This window comes from Myiozetetes cayanensis, unplaced genomic scaffold, assembly GCF_022539395.1.
Source record: "Myiozetetes cayanensis isolate MyiCay16 unplaced genomic scaffold, myiCay2020 scf17, whole genome shotgun sequence".
Lineage (NCBI taxonomy): Eukaryota > Metazoa > Chordata > Aves > Passeriformes > Tyrannidae > Myiozetetes > Myiozetetes cayanensis.
Window position 1 is genome coordinate 4,162,703 of NW_026087378.1, and position 19,981 is coordinate 4,182,683.

The following is a 19,981-nucleotide window of genomic DNA, read 5'->3' on the forward strand; positions in this document are numbered from 1 at the left end:
TATTCACAATCAGCAGTTCCTTTCAGATGCAAGTTCGTGGCATTTAGTAATACATTTTCCAGTATACAGCTCAGCACTCTGTTTTCTGTGTTTCCTCTTCCAGCGTGTGATCTGGGAGCGGTCAGCTGGCCACGGCCACGGGCCACCTCTTGTCTGGGCAATGCGCATTCAGCAATATAATTAAGCACTTACATTAGTGAGTTCTTGCCAGCTTCTGTGGACTTCATCAGCGGTTTTTGTCTCTGCATGTTTCCAGTGCTGCTGGCTGCTATTTTCCTTTCTGTGCAGCGTTGCACAACAGTGTGACTTTCGGCTCAGTTTCCTCTGGAAATGGGGCTGTAAGACCCTGCATGGAGCTTGTGTCCATGTGGCCATCAGAGTTCAGGATTTTCACACACACACATCCAGGCAAACAGGCAGGCACACGTGTCCAGACCCTGCTGATATATGCCTGCTGGCGGGTGTTACTTCTCTTTAATCTGGTTTCTCAGTAACCTCCCTGAAGTGGAAATTTTACAACAAAACCAAACTGTTCAAAAGCAGGAGCTGATGAGAAGGCTTCCCTTTTATTTTTTGCCTTGATTCTGCCTTTAAATTCAATTTTCCTCAGCTGAAATGAAAGAGTAATCAACTCACAAGCAGATGGCAACAAACCCACCACGCTAACCCATGAAGAAAAATCATCAAGGTGCATTTTTTGACCCGCTGCCACATAGTCAGATGTTGTTCTGTTGAAGGAGGCTAATTGACTTGCCTGTTTCAGCTAATAGCGGCTTAGGCTTCTCTCCATCCCCACTGTTAATCTGAAGTCTTAAGTGACAGAATAATGGAAGAAGAAAACAACTGATTAAAAACAGGAGCAGCCTAAGAGCAAGAGGCAAAAGTGTTTGGGAAACAAGAGGCAGTCGTGTTCCTGCTATGGTTGTTGTCTGTGGTGTCCCCATGGGCATAAGCACCACCAGGGGCCATTGCTCCCTGTGGTGGGGCAGCCTGAGGGTCTGGAGCCCTACAGCTTGTGGGAGGAGAGTGTCTAGACTTGCTGAGAGATGCTCATTTTCAGGACAGATGCAGAACAGCAGTGACAACTCCTGGTGCATGAGCAGGTCCAGACCCAAGGACACCTGGTGTAGAGCAATGAGTGGGACTTGGCCCTGAGTGGGGTGAACAGAGGCTGCCCAAGGCTGCTGTGTGCCCCTGGGGGGTTCTGTGCCTTCCCTGGAGGCAAACATCTCCCCATCTTCTTCTGGAGGTGCTGTGTCCTGACCTCAGATGCACTTACAGCCCCACAATAAAGGCATTGCCTGCAGAGGAGCCCGTTTGCAGCCCCCACTGCTCGGGCTGCCCTCAAATCTTTGTCTTCTTTTTGTGCTGGCTTTGTAATTTTTCAAGGGTAGTTGTCCTTGAGAGGAAAGGCACTGCAGGTTTGCTCTGCTTGAATCACTCTCTGTGTTGTGGAAACTTAAAAGCCATAAAATTCACACTGATGGATTTTCACGTGTGTGAGTCTGGGAAGGCCACAGAGAATGTCTTTGATGGACTGTCATGCTCATATTTTTCTGACACCGATTATTTGAGGGCAGGAGCGAGGGGAACATTGCTGTTACACCTTTGACATTCTGCTCCTATAAATTTGGGTCTCAGGAAAATGAAGCACTGAAGCCTCTTTGCCATAGCCCATATGATGGTGTGTGGATGGGTCTAAAATAGACTGTGCAGTCAGCAGGATGAAAACTAACTCTTTCTGGTTGGTTGTGGCATGTTGGAGTGGAAGGGCTGAGAGAGCTGAAGTGTGGGAGGTGCTCAGGACAAGCTGGGGGACCGAGAGCTCCTGGGGGAGCCTGCAGTTCGAGTGGGAGGAGCAGGGTGCACAGTCTCCTGTCCAGGGCATCCTGCGGCAGTACCTGTGGGGATTGCTGAGGAGGGAGTTGCTGATCCGTGTGAAATACACCTCGTGTGAAATACACTGTTCAAATGCCTCTCTTTAATGAGCACAATTACTTGTTCTATGTGACTGTACAAGTTGGCACCCAGCAGTGCACACACACGGCATGAAGGATGGGTGTGGAGGGTTCCATGGACTGCGCTGGGTGTCCGGAGAACACACGGATGGATTGACCATGTTCATGCTAATGAATCAATTACTTTCCATGCGTGAATGTTTCTCCCTTTAAATGTTCAGAAATCACTCACAAACATGACAGGAATGAAATCAGTTTTGTTTATTCAATTGGATTAAAGTAGCTGGATTCCCATGTGGACAGAGGCAATTGGATTTAATGTTACTTTGCATATTGTTCCAGTCTCATCTTGGGGGGGAGGTAGTTGTCTGTTTTAGGAAGTCATTTTTTTTTAAGCACCATAAAATCTTAATGATCACATCATCACATTTCAATGTAGACTTTTATGCCTAATGTCATACTGACCTCATTGCTGGTGTTGCTATGTGTAATTCAGGAAAAGGGCTTGGGAAAGGCACATGTGTGTGTTTGTGTGCGCTGGAGCCCGGGTGCTGCTGCTTGATTCATGGCTGGGCCGGGGCTATTAGATTTCTTTCCCTCAGGCATTTTATAATCTGTTTAACATAACACAGTCGTTTGTCTTGTTTGCTGACTGCTTAACAGATGGATATGTGGTTTTCGTAATTACTATATGAACGTTAATAAGACGTGATATCTTTTATTAATTAACAGTTTTCCAGGTTTGTTTTTCCAAATGACATGAGGTAGATTATATGTAAATATTAGTGACACACAAATATTAGGTTTACAGCACTGGCATTCTGAGAAGTTGTGCAAACTTTTGAGGCTCCCCATGGTGTCTCTTGTTTTTATTTTCCCCTCCCCTGAGCTTCACTTCATAATGATTCTCTGGTAGAACAATTGGGTTTATGTTTTGATAAAGGTTGGTGTCTCATTAGTATAAGGAAAGCCTAGACCTGGCTGATGTCCTAAGCCATCCTTTATATTTATCCTGCCAGTGCAGTGTTCTTCCAGCCTATATCTAAACTTCGTGTGATATTCACATCCCATCTTTTCTCCTGGAGATTTCCAAAAGTGGGAATCAATGTAAACAAGTACGAAGACTGTATACTACACAGGAGAGAAAACTTCTGTCACTGCAGCCATGGCCATTCCTGGGATCTCTCCCTGTCTGGTGTCTGAAGAGGAGCCTGGAGAAAGGAGCTCTGTTCTCCTGGAAGCAGCAGGAGACTGGCAGCTCTGGGCAGGACTCTGCAAGGTCCATTAGCACAGGTGAGACCTTGGTCACACCTGGCCCTTGCAGTTAGAATCCTAAAAGCAGGAATGTTTTTGTTTTGTGATGGAGCAGCCCCATCTGCTACCTGGGAGGGGGCCAGTGGGTCTCAGAGCCCACCCAGGGATGGGGATACAAGCTAGTCCCAGTGCTGCCTTTCCCGAGCTGCTGTTTTTGCTGGAGGCACCTGGAGATCCCGTGGAGGACGAGGCACAGCCTCAGGAGTGATGGGTAAAGCTGGAATGCTGAATTTGAGGTGTGCACAGGGAATGAATGACTGACCCAGGCGAGGTGGAGGGCAGGGCTGGGCAGGGCAGAGCCAGGGCCACAGGCACTCCTGTGTCGGCCGCTCCCTGTTCATGGCTCTGAGTCACGGAGGAGTAGCACTACTGACTGGATCTAGGACCATGTGCACACTAGAAATGTTGAACAGGATCAGCATAACATTCTCCAATGCTCCATTAATGCTTGGGTGCTTTGCACATGAACTCAATTTCAGCTGAAAGGTTCCCTCCTTGGGAGCTCTGTTTTGTAGGACGATCCTGTATAATGTGTTGTGTCGTCTCATAATGGCGAGTGCAGCTGTGAGGGGAGCGCAGAGCATCCCCACCCCGCTGGCCTCCAGCCCAGGCTGCAGCTGCCCAGAGCTCCCACACTGCTCCCTGGGCTCAGCCGGGTCTGGTGGGAGGCTCACGGGCCCCCTGGGTGCCGTGGCTGTTGTCGCTTGTGGCAGCGCCGCCGTGCTCGTGGGACCTGTGGCCGTAGGTACCAGAGCGGCAGGTGAGTCAGAGCATGGTGTGATGACTTCTTGTGATTTTCCCCAGATCAGAATGGTTTCATGCTTAGAACACGTTCTGGGTTAATCGAGGCGTGTGTGAACTGGGCTGGCTCTCCAGCGCTTCTCTGGGTTCCAGAGCTGATTTGTTGTGGGATGTTGCCAGGGTAGCATGGGGGAAACACGGTTATTTGGGCAGGCCCTTTGCCCCTCGTTTGCTGTTGCTTTGTGAAGTGCCCATAAAAATTGACAAGTTCCTGTGAATGTGGAAACAGCCGGCGAGTCGATCACTCCTGACGGGCTCTCTGTTCCCCTGCTCTCAGCATCACAGCCAGCAGTGGCTCCGTTTTGCCATATCCCATTTTGTGCTTCCCACCAGGCTGGTTTTGGGTCCCCATCCCTCCTTCCAACAACTGTGGAATCAGCTAATCCCTGAGCAGGTTGGGAGTGCTGCTCTGCCAGACACCCAGTTTCCTTTTCTTTGGGGAATTAATCCTGTCTGTCTGATTAGCCCTTGTGCTTTCCATTTTGCAAGGCTGGCCAGGCTGCATCTGTGTGTGCTTCACTCTGCTGCTGCTGGGTGACACCTGAGGACAAGCACCATGATCTTTATAGAGTAGTAATCCCAGCCCCAGGTTCACAGTGCTGTGAAACTTACTGTGCTTGTGTTGCAAGACAGGGCAGCCCTAGTTTTAATTTATACCATGATTTCATTACTTTTTTATGTTGGACACGTTCAAATTAACTGAAAGCTGTGGAGTAATAGCAGTTTAGGAAACATACATCCTTTCAAATAAAATCCACCTTTGTGGCCACACAAAATTTTGCATATTAATTGCTAATTTAACAGAAATAAATGCTACATAGTTATTTGCACAAATAATATCCCATTTGAGCGCCCAGTGTAAATAACACTGCATGACAAAGTTTGCTTTTTCTTCACTTAGCCCACCACCAGTTTCCTCTCATGGTTCTCTCATGAATGATGTTCCAGTGTCCTCTTGCAACCTCTTTACCCCTCATATCACATTTAGCTGCAGCAGCCTGTGAGCCCTTTAGGGCAAGGAGCTGGTGTGTGTGTGATGTGGTGGCTGTACCTGGGCTGTGTGCTCCGTGTCCTGTGCTCCCCAGGAGACCTGCACTGGTGCCCTGCGATGGTGTTTCGCTCCCAGATACCCAACCAATGCCTGTCAGGTTGGGCCTTCCACTGTCACCTGCCGTGGAATTTGTTACTCCAGGTAAAACCCAAACCTGGAGGAGCAGGCAGAACACCAACATGGACTGGTCTTATTTGCAGAACTGCTCAGAGTAGCTGTTTTCAAGCAAAAACTTAACTCCTTAGCGTAGACTGTGCTCCACTGGTTCAGATGTTCCAATGTTGTAGCATGTGGCCTTAATCTTCAGAAGTGGCAAATCCTATTTACAGTGTAAGTATTTAAGCTAATTATATCTCTGATGTGAGGAACATGTGACAAACAGTTTACACTGTATCCTTTAAAAGACATTGATGTCTCAGACCCTCATGAAATAGTCTGTGCCTTCCTTCCATTTTTGGGGTCTCACTTGCGTTCTGCACTGTATTTAGCAAATATATATATTTTTTTTAGTAATAATATAGAGGACATGAGTATGTTACGGCTGGATTGTCTGTAGAGTAGAGTAAGAAATAATTCATAGCAAGTTTTTCCTGGAAGTGCCATGCTTGTGTTGCAGTTGCACAGTTAGGTGGCTGTTGCATGGTAGGAGAGATCTGATGATAGGTGTCTGGGCTTCAGAAAAGCCTGGCATTAAAATGCTTAGTAGGGAAAAAGTGAATCTGAAGAAAGGGCTGCTAAAATGCTGCAGGAGCTGGTTGGTCTAATTGGAGGCAGGAGAGAAAGCCCTTGGGGAGCAGCTGTTCCCAGAGCAGGGCTGGGTGTGTGGCAGTGCTCGTTACTGCTGTGTTGTTAATCATGTACAGCTTGTACCAGCACCTGTAATGGTGCAGCAGGGGTCAAGGCCAAGTAGATCATACAACCTTTGGGAGGCAGAAGTCTTCACCTACTTTGCATTCAATGAACTGATTCTTCCCTTTTTTGCCCCGAGGTCCTGACCCTTGTTCTCCATCATTTGTGAAGGAGAAGGCTTCAGCTTGCCCTCTGCATACAACCTGGGTTTCCAATTGTCTTGATCTTGGTTTAATCTGGTAAATTACTGGTCTTCCTCAAGTCATGCTAATTAAGGTGATTCAGACTTCACCCTGGATGTGGGTTATGGTTTCTCCAGCTTGCTTGTGTGATTTACAGGAGAAAACATGAGAAACAAACTGTCTTAGTGCATTGAAATCACAGTCAGCTCTTCTGCTGTGCTCAGGAGCATAAGGGCAGGGCTCCAGAGCACGGCGGGGAGTGTGCAGGGGCTCAGTGAGGATGGTAACGTGGGGGGGGTTGCAGCCTAGTGCTCCGTCTGTGGGGGAAGAAGACTGCCCTCCCACATGAGGCATTCACCAGGAGATCATTCATCTAGAGTGGGTTCACCCACCCTGCATGTCCCTTCATGGCTCGATAGGAATGGTCTGTGTTGGCCGGCACAAGCTGGTGCCCTTCCTGAGCCTTCCCCAGGCTCCCTGGGCTGGAAGGGAGGAGCATTGGTATCTCTGGGTTCTCAGCTCTACTGCTGGGATAATATTTATCCACCAGATGTAAAACACTAGCTTGTCTGTGGTCCTTTGGAGAGCAGGGTCCCTGACCTGTTGTCTGTGTCTCTGGCCATCCCAGGAACACTATGCCTGTGGTGTCAGTTGTGCTCAGCACTGGGGACGGTGAGAAGCTCTGGGGCACTTCAGTGTGTGTAGCACGGGGGGCTCTGTACTGACACAGCCCTTTCCCTTTGGGGTTGTACCTTAAATAAGGGCCAGCCAGCCACCAGCCTGGCTGGCTGACACTGATTACATGTGGGAGAATAAGAGTGTAATTACACATTTCTGCTGCATAATTAGCTTCTCAGATTTGTGAAGCCAAAGTACTGTGTCTACTGGAATCTGTGAGCTGAAAGACTCGGAGTGCATTGGGAACTGGACATGATGGGAGAAATTATACAAGGGCTTTAAGTGCTCTCTCTCTTAGCATACTAATTGTGTGCCATGACCTTCACCCAGATCACAGACCAGGTGCTGGATGTGCTGGCAGATGCCAGGGGTGTCACACCAGCCCTGGCTTCCCTTCCCGCGCAGAGATGAGCTTTCAGTTAAAGCATCGCAGACCTGGTTAGTGCAGATGGAGCTGCCCAACGCCTGTGTTGGTCCATAGTTTGATAATTCTACAAATCTGAGATGCTGCAGGGTGGCAGCAGGTACCACTTTCAGGGAGCAGTTCCCTGTCCCACCCTGGAGTGGGGGGACATTCCAACCATGGGAAGGGGCAGAGCCAGGGCAGCAGTGTCTGCCCGTGGCCCAAGGTCACTGTGCTGCCCACAGACCTGTGGCAGGCAGAGCACAGGACCCCAGGGTTTTCACTGCCAGCCCTGTCAGCTGTGTTTCTCCATGCAGGCTGACCTCTGGCACTGCCCAGCAAGCTGGCACCCTGCTGATGGCACTGTGCTAATGACCAGTTAACTAACAGGAATGATTATTACGGGTTTAAAAGAAATTTTGTTGCCTATATATAATGGTTAAAAGATGAGGGGAGTGTCCTAACCCAGAGCAGTAATTAGGAAAATAGATTTGGTGCTCATGGATGGAAGGGTAAAATAAATGAGGTGAAGGAAGTTCTGTGCTGAGCATAAAATCGGAGGTTTGATTCAATTATTCTTCACACACTGTTTAGATTCCACAGAAACCTGAGCATGGAGCTCTTAAACCTCTAATTGAAGCAAAAATCATTGGAGTGGAAAGTGTCCTGGCTCTTCAGGAGATGTCAAAGTACAGAACATGGTGGACACCTGGGGGTTTGGAAAACAGTGACAGCTACAAGCTGACCTTTGGCGAATTTAATCTGCAAATGGATTCCTGCTTAGGACAGCTAATGCTTTTAGTTATTGTAAAGGCTCATTCCTGGATTTTAAAAAGCTGAGAATAAATGGATTTCATGATGCAGCTCCTATGCACGTTGCATAACAAACAGGTGGCTTGTGGATGTGTTAAAATGATACGGTGTGTTGAAAAACTTTGCAGGACTTATGAATACATAATTATAATTCATGCACAATGGGGAGAATAATTTTCCTAGTTAATAAAGGAGAAGGGACTTGGCACTTGTTAAAATGGAAATACACTGAAGACAGAGTCTGCTGAAAAGGAAGGGAAGGAAGTAATTGGTTCTGTTTATGATATTCACAGGTATCGCAGGGGCTTGTTACTCAGCTGAGCATTGCCTTTGGCCTGGGGTTTGCCATTTGAGATCTGACAGGAGGAGGTGATATGATAACAACTGCTTATTCGAAATCCATCTTTATTTTTCTTTTCTGGAGTTGCTCCTGTCCCTTACAAGACACCTATGGGCAAACACACTTCGTAGGCAGAGGGAACCCATTTCCTGGGGGTAGTGTGGTGGTGCAGTTTGAATCTTCCTTTTCCTTCTCTCTTTCCCTGTGGGAGGTTCATGCCTTTCCCCTCCCTCGGGAGACAGGAGACCACAGACAGAAGTGTCAGCTGACTTGCCCAAGCCAGCAGCAGTTCCGAGTCCTGTGGTGTGGTGTTCGGGTCTGGTCCCCTGTGCTGTTGCATGTACGAAGAGCTGTCAGCAACACAGGAGTTATTTCTAAAGCACAGTGTTAATGCTGTGGCTCTCTTCGGCCTGCAGGAGAGCTTTGGTCAACACATCTCTGTGCTGTGCTGTGAAGCCATGGTCAGGTCCTGTGCCTTGTCACAGGGAGCGAATTCAGAGTAACCTGTGGCTCTCACCCACTGTAGCTGAGAGCAACCTCAGCCTCAAACACAATGTGTTTGGTTGACTTACACATGTGCCTGGTGATGACAGCAAGTAACTCACATTCCAGGATAATTCAGTAAAGGCTTGGGCATGGAGACTTCAGGCTCATGCCTGTCTGATGAATGCTTCTGGCTTGTCACATCAGTAATCCCTGTATTAATGAGTGGCCTGTGATGTGCTGTGGTTGACTGACAAATCCTGAAGTTACATATGCGTATGAGTAATTGCCAGAGTTCTCCAAGCTGCAGTTTTACAATGCCTTATATCAACCTCCGTGTGATGGCGTGTCAGAGAACGTCCTGGGGAGGCAGCTGAGGGCCTGGGAATTCACCTTTCCCTCATACGGTCATGACATGGGTAGAATGAGCTTTCCTTCTCTCTTGCCTCTCATCTGAGAGGATCCACACACTCTTCCAAAAGGCGTGTGGGGGTGCAGTGGTGCCAGGGGTGTGGTGGTGATGGGGGTGTGGTGGTGCAGCAGTGCAGGGTGATGTGGGACACGCTGCCCACAATACTTGCATTCTGGATGTGCTGGAGTCCTTGAGCCTTCTCACTCAGAGATGTTCTCTCCCGCTCTTCCCCTGAAATAAGCAGCCCCAAGGAGTCAGTGCAATCTCAGCAGAATAGTAATACAGGCTGCAAAATCTTGCACCTTCCCAGTGAGATTTTAATTGTGGAACTACAGTTGTAAGAGGAAATTGAGCTGCAGTGCACCACTGTATTTACAATGTTACCCAGCATCTTTGTCTGTTCCCTCTGCGTCCTCCAGTTGCAGTAACAATAATGCTCCCCACTGATGTGGTCCTGGGCTGTCAAGCAGCTCCTGTGCCATGGCACACTGAGCTCTGCAGTTTCTGCAGCTGACCCTGGCCCCATGGTGCAGGGCACTCGAGGGGTGCTGGGCGGGTGGGCACACAGTGCAGAGGTGCCGCAGGGCCTGTGCCCATGGGCACCGATGACATTCCTGCCCAGAGTGAACTGAGGCAGTGCTGGGGTGGGTCTTGGCGGCAGTGTGGGGCAGGGGTGTGCTGTGGGATGGAGGCCTGGGTCAGACCCCAGGCTGCGTCCATGCATCTGTTTCCCTTCAGCAGCTGTCTGGGGAGTGGAGAGTGGGGGGCAGAGGGAACGCTGTGGGTTGGTTTGGGTGCTGGTGTGAGAGTGGGGTGTCGTGCCTCTCCCCCCACAGCTGCCCAGTGTGCACATCACTGCCTGACCAGGGACATCTTGTGCCGTGACACTGAGGTTGGGTTTTACCTCCAACTTCAAGTGCAGGAGTTGAGGGAACTTGCTCCCCATGAGTTTCCTCCCTGTGTACCAGTGGCTCAGCCAGTGCCAAGGCTTCTTCCTGGACTATACCGAGACACAAAATCCTCCCAAGGACCAACTGTGTCCCTTTGGCGTGCACCAGATGATATGTCCAGAATACAGCCCTGGTGTGCCCTGACCAGGAGAGCCCTCCCTTCTCCCATGGCCCCTGTGCTCATCCTTTTCCCTGGATGCCACCAATTCCCCCACCCACACTGATCTTCACATCCATAAGTCAGTGAGCATTCCTAACCCCTTCCACACCCGAGACAGGGTGAGCCTAGCCAGGTGCCTGTGGGCACACACTTTGGCACTGTTGGAACGGCCTCCCCCGTGGCCCTTGCTGCATCCCCTGTCCTCGGTCACCCAGCGTTCACATGCTGTGGCCCTGCCAAAAAACGGTCTGGTGTCATCCGGCGGCTGGAATCTTGTGTTTGGGGCAGGCTGGTCAGGGAGCAGCAGTCCTTCTGCCCGAAAGCTGCAGGAGCTTCCACCCGAAAAAGGAGTGCTCTCCAGGGGCAGTGGCGCCCTGGGCAGTAAGGAGCATCCCCAGGCAGAAGCATTTCAGGGCAGAAGGGAGCGTCCCAGGGCAGGAGCATCCCCTGGTGCAGGTGCATCACCAGGCAGGAGCATCCCCCGGGCAGGAGCGTCCCCGGTGCAAGTGCGTCTCCGGGCAGGAGGGAGCGTCCCGTGACAGGAGCATCCTGTGGCAGGAGCATCCCTGGGCAGGAGCGTCCCCGGGCAGGAGCGTCCCCGGGGCCGGGGCTGAGCCGCGCCGCGCTCCGCCCGCCCGCGCGGTGCCGGTCGGTGCCGTATGGGAGGAGCCACCGGGCACCGCCGCCCCTGCGCCCCCCCCGCCGCATTTGGCGGCCGCCGCCGCGGAGCAGGGCGCGGGGGGGGATGATGGATCCGCGGCTGCGGCTGCTGACGCCCCGCGCCCGCCTGCCCGCCGTCAATGGAGGAGGACGCTGAGACCCGCAAGATCAGCAGCAGTTTCCTGCGAGACCACAGCTATGCCACGGAAGGTGAGCCCGGCCCGCAGCCCCCGGCCCGCCCGCAGCAGGTGAGGCCGCCCCGCAGCGGCCCCGGCCCCCGCCCGCATCGCCCCGCATCGTCCCGCGCCCACCCCCGCGGCTCCCCACGCCCCGGCTGTCCCGGGACCGGCACCGCTGCCCCCGGCCGCGCCGGGCAGCCCGCGGCGGCGGCCCCGGAGTGTCGGTGCGGGCGCGGCGGAGCCGCTCCGGTGACTCAGCAGCGCCGGGTGCCGCCGGGTGGGCTCCCCCGGGCCGGGCCAGTCCCTCGGCGGGCGCGGGGTCGGCTGAGCTGGGGCCCCGAGAGCCGCCCGCAGCAGCGCTCGGGGCGCAGCCGCCCCCATCTCCCGCCCCGGGGCGGCCGCAGCCCCGCGCTCCCGCCTGGCTGCCGAGCCCCCAGCCCCGCCGGGCCCCTCCGGGAGCCCCTGCACCCTCGCCGGGCTCGTCTGGCTCCGGGAGCGAGGGAGTCCCGGCCCCTGCCCGCTGGAGTGAAGCCCGCGGGGCCGGAGGGATGCGGGGCTCGCTGGAAGCCGGAGGGATGCGGGCGGCGGCCGCGGTTCGAGATCGGTTTCCTCAGTCCCTGAGGGCGTTCGCGGTGCCGCAGGTGGCTGGAGCCGCGCTGTGAGGTGCGGGAATACGGCAAACGCTAGTGGCGGGTCTCGTCACCGAATGGAACAGTTGTCTCAGGGCTATTTTCCCTACAAGCCGCTGCAGGAAGGAATGCGAATCCTGACTGGTGCGTTGCAGAGGCGAGTAGATGCCAAGGCTGTTGGACATGGATAATGTCAGAGCCCCGGTGAGGCTCATGGTGCATTTGGAAGTGGTTTCCCATAATGGCTCGGGAGTGGAGGAGACGGTGTGGCCATGTTCGGTTCAGGCATCGGAACGTGAGCTCACCCGGCACATGACGCCGCAGCCGCCACAAAGGCAGCTCCACCAGCGAGGGGTGAAGGAGGGATGGGGACGGACCTGCAGCCGCCTCTGCTGTCCTCCCTGGCAGCCGAAGAGCTGTCGACTTCACATCAGCTCTGTCACAATCTCTCTTTGCTCCCTCGCTTCGGGAGGAAACTGACGCCGCTGTAAAGCAAAACCGAACCCCTTCTTCCTCCCGGTAGCGTTGACCCCTTCAGTGAGGCTTCAAAAACCAGACCCCATACCAGGGTCTGAACAGGCTTTATTCATAGCTTAATTAGTAGCCAAAGAGGCTTTCCCTTACTGTGTCATTCTGCTGAGGCTTAGAGGAAGCCAACATACAATCAGACTTTGGGAATTTTATGTCTCCAGCACATGGCTAAAGGAGGGTTTATCTAGTGGGAATTCTTTGGCTTGATATAGTAAGGGAAAGCTTTGGATACCTGGTGAGAAAATGATCGTTCGTGTTGCTTATGTGTAGCTGGAACGTGAGTGCTCGGCGTGACAGCCCCCAGAGGCAGGGGAGGTGATGCCCGGGTGCATCCGTGGCTCTGCTTCTCTCCTTGGGTGTCTCACACCGTGGGGCCAGGGGGTGGGTGGACCCACCGTGGGGCTGTGATGGACCTGTGGAGGCCACGCCACGCTGGCAGGACGTTTCTTCTGGGAGGGATGGTGTGAGCCGGTGCTTCCAGGAGGGTGGTGTGGCCAGGATGTGGCTGAGCCCAGTCGTCTGACTGGGCATCACCATGAGCTGTGCGCCGTGGAAGGATGAGTTTGCCGTTGCTGCATTCTAAAAGGCAGCTGCAACAGCCATCAAATAATAAAAAAGGGGCTGTAGCCGCCTGGCGAGAATCTGCTGAGAAGTCGGGTTTCCTGGTTAAGAGGGATGGAGGGTTGAGATGAGCCCGCAGTGATTCTGTGACACCAGGAAGTCTGGGGATTTTCCAACCCGAGGTTTCAGTGATACGATCCAGTCTGTCTGATAATTTGTGGCTGTATGCTGGCATTTTCAGAAGACCTTGTGCATCTACGAGTGAACTATAGCAACCCACTCCGCAGAAACGAAACAGCCAGAGGCGCTTGTGCAGTAGGTGACCGATTCGGCCGGGGTGGTCCCTGCTGCGGTGGCGGAGCGGGGGGAAGTACGGGAGGGACTTTAATGGCTGTGTATCAGCTGCGAATTTCTCTTCACCTCATGCTGTGCATGCAGGACTCCTGAGTCTCCATGCAGTGGTTCTGCTAGAAGGAGGCTGAGTGCACTTTGAAATGGTAGACCTTGCTAGGGGGTAAAAAATTTAGATAATTCCGTTTTATTTTTTTCTACACGTGAAAGCAGCATATTCCTAAAACACTGTGGCTGATAACCCGTCTGGTGGTTAAAAAAAAGAAAAGGACCCTTCCAAATGCTGTGCAGCAGGTGCAGACTTGCTTTGGAAATGAAGGTGTCTCTGGTGTGTCAGCTGAGAGAACAAGCCGGGTTATGTAATTTGGTTTAGTGAAGTGGTGTTGTCACTTAAATAGGTCTTGTATTTTCATGCAAATGTGGGGTGAGGATGGTATTTCACAAGTGCACACTTGAATGCCTCGTTCTTGTGCGGCTCCAAGTACTGCCGAGAAGGAACTCGGCCCTTGTGCTAATTTGACTCGGGTCGCCAGGGACTGTGGAGGTGCTGAGGTGCAGAGCACAACCCTGGCCGTGTTACCGGGTTCACCGGGTGCAGGAGTGGGGTGAGTGGGTTCCAGGGCAATGCCAGCTCAGATCTCAGAGCACTGCCCTGGAGCGGCAGATCTCATGTGAAAAATGTCCAGAAAATATGCTTAGTTTGTTCTGCTGCATAAATCTGTCTTCATTGGTAATTCTGCTGAGTGCCCAGACAAAAGTAGGACAAATTGAGACACTTGAATACAAACAACCACTGGAGTAGCTTCCACTTTTAGACGTGCTTGCCGGAGATGTAGAAGGGCCCTTTGTGCCCTCCCCCCACCCCAAGCTGGCCCATTTCAGCAGCTGGATCCAAAACACCTGTCTCCTGAAGGCTTCAGGCTGTGGCTACCACCTTTTTTGTGCAGCAGTGCTGTCCACCTGGCCATCTCTGAGTCCACAGCTGGGCAAATAACTCCAAATGGGGAAGGAATGGGAGGAATGGAGTGAACACGCCTTTCCATGAGCCTTGCCACTTGAGGGAGTGGCCGTGGAACCAGCCTGTGTGCTCAGCGGATTTAGGTGGGAGGGGAGCTCAGTCATGGCTCAGCCCAGTGGGACAACGCCTCATGTTGGTGTTCCGTGTCTGTGCACACCGGCCCTGTTGCAGGTGACCTCTGATGAAGGAGGGATGCTGAGCACCAGGCTGGCCTAAGGGCTGTGGGTCCCTCCTGGGGTGAGGGGCTTTGGTGGCAGGGCTGGGTGGACCAAGGACATGCTGGATGACACAGGTGTGGCACAGCCCTGGCACCCACGATTCCCAGCATGGCACTGGGAGGAAGAGCAGCAGCCTTGCCTGGGCTGTGTGGGAAAGTGACCATGGCCAGGTGGTTGTGCTGTTAGAGGAGGACCCTTGGGAGTACCCATGTCCCATGGCTATGGTGTGGGGCTGCTCTGTGGCTGGTTGGGTCCTGGGCCCGTCCAGAGGGACATTCCTGAATTCTGATGGCTCTGCCAAGGGACCTTCTCCCCTGCAGGCATGGGGCTGTGCGGCCTCAGGGACATGCCATGCCCACTGGGCGGAATGGTCATGACACGCTGCAGCCACTCATGATCACCCGTGGCTGCTCCCCGCACCCTTTCCCCAGGCACTGGCTGATGCGCTGGCAAATCTTTAATCTCCCGGGGGAGTGTTTCCTAAAATGAATGGGTTTTGCAGTTGAGAAATCTACCACTAAGCCTTCATTTCCTTTTCCTGGTTTAATCTTGTTATTCCCTCTGCAACCCCCTTGCTTCTCTGTCATTCCCATCTGTATCCCTGTCCTGCCATTGTGCTACAGAGAAGGGCCCTGATGCCAGGGCAGTTTGTGTTGAGTTCTCTGTGGTACAGCAATGGCTTTTCTAAAAATCTGTGTGTAGTTCTCAGGAAAGCACCAAGAGAGGTGTTTCCCAGTGCTGGGTTAGGGCGAGAGCTATTGGGTATTTCTGTTGTTGCAAATGATGTGAGTTGCTGTTTGGAGATCATCTGGATTGAGATTTAATTAATCCAGGAACCTCCATGAAGTTTTTTTATCAGATAAGCACTTTGATTACGAAACACAATCCTGTCCTTTCTGCTTTTTATTTATACACGTACTGTATTTAGACCTCCCTTGCTTTCCCTGAGCCTGTGCTCCCCCTGGGTGGGAAGGACCCCACGGACATGTCTCCTTCTGCCTAATCCAGGATCGCCGTAGGAGCAAAGCGTAACTCAGCTGTTTGCAGTGCACTGCGTCAAAGCCGATTTGGGGATACTTTAATCCAGAGATTAATGAGAGAATAGATGTGCCTGGGGGCTCTGTAATCTAGGGATTACTGAGAGGGCTGGGAGCAGGTAATGATGTGACTGACCCACCGCTGTGGGTCTGTGATGGCCTGAGAGGAGGATGCCTGGTCACTGGTGATGGCATCTGGGGGGCTTGCATCTGTCTCCCCCCTTCATCTCTGTGTGAGGACCAAGATGGGAGCTGCTCGCTCTCCAACGCTGGGAAAGACTGGGTCGCTCCCAGTGAGCACCAACAGCACCATGGAGTGGTGTGGCCTTACAACCCAGAGTTACCCCAGTCCCTGTTGCTGTGGGGTTCTCCTACTCTGGGGACCAGCTGCAGCAGGTTAGAACCCAGCACTGGGTTTTCCCTTAAGCCCAAGACCTTGGGGCATGATGTGGGTGCTTGCATGCTAATCCTTGGGGTACCAGCCAGGACATCCCCATCCTCAGGTTTCCAAATGGAACTGTGGAACTTAGTGAAGTGGTTGAGGTTTACTAAATGCAGAGGGACCACCTCTGGCTCAGGATCCTCCTGAGCTGAACGTTACAGAGGGTGGGAGAATATTAGTGGAAATACTGTGTGGTTGCCCTGTTTGTGTGCATTGCCTGTTGTCCATTGGAGATGGCATGCTGGGCTAGATGTGTGCCTGATCTGACCCAGCATGTCCTTGCTCCCAGGCAAAGTTCTTGTGGCTGCTTGTGTGAACAGGAGTCTGCAGGGCTCTGCCAAACCCCTGATGCCTCCTCCCCAAAAAGCTGGTGAGATCTGGTGCCTGGAAGGTCAGTAGGTGGAAGGGCTTGATGCCATGGCAGACCAGGTAATCATCAGCTTCCCTGACGCTGGGAGCTGGAGCAGAGGCATACCCCTGCCAACAGGTTTAGAATCATAGAATCATTAAGGTTGGAAAAGACCTCCAAGATCATTAGTCCAACCTTGTTTGGTGGTAAGTGGTTGGGAGAATAAATGCTTGTGGAAGAAATCCTTTGAGAATACAGGTTGCAGCTGCTGGGTCCCTGGAAGTGCTGCTGGTGCGGGCTGGTGCCTCCTCCCGTATCCGCTGTGAGAGGTGTGTGCCGGCTGGCGCCGAGGTGAGGCCCGCAGAACCGGCACATGGAGCGAGCCGAGGCGTGTTGACCTGGCAGGATGCTGATCAGGCAGGTTAAAAATAGCGGCTGCTTCCTCCCTGCTCCTCCCCATCTCGGCTGTGCGGCGGCGGCCGGGAGCTGGCAGCGCTCACGCCGATGTGCTGAGCAGGCACAAAGCCCCAGCTGCAGCCAGGGCTGGCTCGGGGCTCGGGCACCACGGGGAGCGCCCGGGCAGTGCTGTGTGGGCACCCACCGAGGGTCTGGGCACCCGGTACACACCAGGGGTCTGGGCAACCAGCACCGGTGGAGCTGCTAGTCAGCCAGTCTGCCTGGAGCTGGTGGGTAAACACCAAAAGACCTCCAGACTACTCATCCCAGCATCCCCGTGTAGATTTGCCATGACTCCTGGACACTCAGCATCCCTGGGCAGTGGCACCTAATCTCCTCACAGCTCTCCCAAAATCCTCATGAATCAGGGAGCTGGCGACTGTCCTGCCCTGGAAAGAGGCAGGGGGACTGGCCTGGGCCCGTCCCCAGCGCTCTGGTAAAGGGTGAGATGCCATGGTGTCCACCTGCCCCAGCTCCTGGCCACTGGAACCCGGCTGCATGGACACTGGTGCATTGTTTGTGTACTGTCACCACTGTGCTGTCCTCCCCAGTAAAGGCATGACTGAGCTGTTGGAGTCAATGTCTCCATTCAGGGCAGTTCCAGCACTGGTTGTTGTTTTCTCCTGATGCATCATGAGCCTGATTTCTTGAGGGAAAAGGGTCATCCTCCCTGGCCCAGGTCCTGGGGTGGGAACAGATTGGCTGCATGGTTTATGTAGGGTTTCTGTTGTTTTGGTTTTCAGCCTTTAGCTGCTTAAGCCCTCTGCAGCATAGCCCTTACCATAGCTCCAGCTCACTGTTTGAGGCTAAGCTTACAGAGGGTGTTGTGGTACTCTGAGGTGCAATGTGTCCCTTGGAAAGGAGGAAGAATGCCAGACAGGTCAGGAGCTCTGTGTTGCAGCCTTGGAGAGGGTGGGCTGCAGGAGCCCAGGCAGCGGAGCTGGGGGACAGTGGAGAGTCATTTCCAGGCAGCTGAGTATCCAGAAGGATCCTGCCTCCGTGGCAGTGCTGTTTGTCTGCATTGCACAGAACTGTTCTGCAGCCTTTTTGTTTCCTTTAAAGCCTGTTTCCTCGCTCACTCGGGTGCCACCAGTCAGCTGTTCAGCCACGCGCGTGCAGCGTCTCTCTGAACGTCGCACTGAGGCAGGTCCTGGGAGTGGAAAGGTAACCGGAATAGAAACCAGAAACCAGAATAGCCGATTAATCTCCCGTTTCGATCTGCTCTGTCCTGCATTTCAACTGATTCCCTGGTGCGGTCGTAAAACACAACCATTATCTCAGCTTCCCCAGTATGCAAACAAATTGCTGTGATTTTCCTACCCTTGGATCAGTCCGTATCCATATTCTCTGAACAACAATAAAACGGTAATGGAGATAAAGACTGTTATCTCCCTCATGTCTATTTTGTCATTGGAATAACAACTTTAAATGTTAAGAGTGCTGAGATTTATAATGCCAAGCCTGCTCAGCAAAAATAAATCATGTTCCATAGCGCACATTACCATTTATTGCTGCTGTATTATCTGAAGCCAAGAGTGGGTGTTAACCCTGTGATAACATCCTCAAAGGGGATTTTAAGTAATTTTGTAGTTTAATTTAAAAATTCTGTTGGCTACCTGGTTTGATCTGCAACTCATTTTAGTGCAGGGGTATCAAAGTGGAATCTCTCCAAAAGCTGATAACAAGCTCCCCGAGAAGTACATTAGCAGGAGGTGCCCTGGACCCCAAAACAGCCACTGTTTCAGCTGTGTCTTCAATGAACCCAGCCCTGCAGGTGGGGCTCTCCAAACGTGTTCCCTTCCAAGGTTTTGTAGACTTTGGAAGACCACTGGGTTTTCTAAGCTTTGTCTTGGTGTTATCATCCTTGATATCCAAGCCCTTGGTGACATACAGGTTGATAGCAAGAGACACATGTCTCAGTTGTGATTTGAACGTGTGACCTGATGTGGTGTGGCTCCACAGTCAGTGCCTTTGGGGTCCTGCCCTGCCCTCGCCCTGTCCTAGCACCCTGACCCTGTCAGGGATGGAGCGATGCTGTGCCGCAACAGCACATGATGATGGCCAGCTCCAGACCGGCGTTCCTTGCCCAGTGCCAGGTGCTCTGGGTGTCCCCTGGTCATCCCCAGCTGTGTTACGGTGGTGGTGCTGCCCCTGGAGGCCTTGGCAGAGTGCTTGGGCCCCTGCCTGTGTGCTGCTGTGTCACCAGGCAGCCCTGAAATGAGCAGGGCAGCCTCGGAGCCGAGTTATCCGCATTTCCTTGCATTCCCTTTCTTAGCTCTGTGAGTAAAGGAGAAGTGATTGGACCCTGATGAACAGCAACTTCTCCAAGGAGTGCAGGCATTGACCAAATACTGTGTGCCACTGCCTGACAGCCCATTCCCATGCCTGCCTTGGAGCAGCTGCAGCTGGTGCATGGGGGTGAGGGATCGCTTCCCTTGCAGGCTGAGTCAGTTTTACTGAGCAAGAAGGGGAGGAGGTCAGGGCGTGCAGGGCACCAGCCCGTGCCCCTCACGCTGTTCTCAGTGCACTCTGACGAGTCTGTCTCACTGTGGAGCTCAGACTGATGGTGCCAGATGCTGGCCAGTGTTGGGAGGGGCTGTAGCTTGTTTAACACCTGGCTCCTACCCATTAAACTCGCTCAGACACACAGTGCACAGCACCAAGTGTTTGTCCTTGGATGTTGGTGGTGCAGCTCCCGCACAAACCGGCTGCTGGCAAGAGCACCCATCATCTCACGTGGGGTGTTCCAGGGGCCCAGGAGCCCTATGGAAGGTGCCTGGAGAGCCACAAGTGTGCTGTTCAGCCAGCATGAAAATGCCTGTGAGAAAACCAGCCTTGCTTCTGTGGGCCCCTGCTCTGTAGCTACCTGAGGTGCTGTCCTGAATGTGGGGTGCATGGTGTTGCCCCTGGAGGCAGGTAGGGACCACCAGTGACAGCTCAACCACCTACACCTGCCTCCAGGTAGGGCACTTGCCTGCTTCTCCCAGTCTCACTGGAAACCCCTGTAATGGTTGGAGGGACCATTGCACTTGTTGTTCCAGAGCAGGAGATGGGGTCTGCTGCTGGAGGTTAGATGTCAGCAGAGGTAGAGGTTGCTTCAACCTCAGCTGGCAAGCTATCCATAGAAACACGTGTCTCTGTGGGATCAGGGGAATG

The 19,981-nt window shown here is 53.0% G+C and overlaps 1 protein-coding gene across 2 annotated transcripts in view; it reads left to right on the forward strand.

Moving 5' to 3' along the window:
* PPP2R2B (protein phosphatase 2 regulatory subunit Bbeta) overlaps nucleotides 1-19,981 on the forward strand; it is a 66,056-nt gene that overhangs the window by 8,966 nt on the left and 37,109 nt on the right. The window contains exon 1 of one of the 2 annotated variants that reach the window (XM_050311814.1): nucleotides 11,093-11,264. The exons of the other annotated variant lie outside the window; for it this stretch is intronic. Coding sequence (XP_050167771.1) covers nucleotides 11,195-11,264 — 70 coding nt within the window. The 5' untranslated portion in view covers nucleotides 11,093-11,194. Of the gene's footprint in view, nucleotides 1-11,092; nucleotides 11,265-19,981 lie in introns of those variants that run through there. 2 annotated transcript variants of the gene reach the window in all.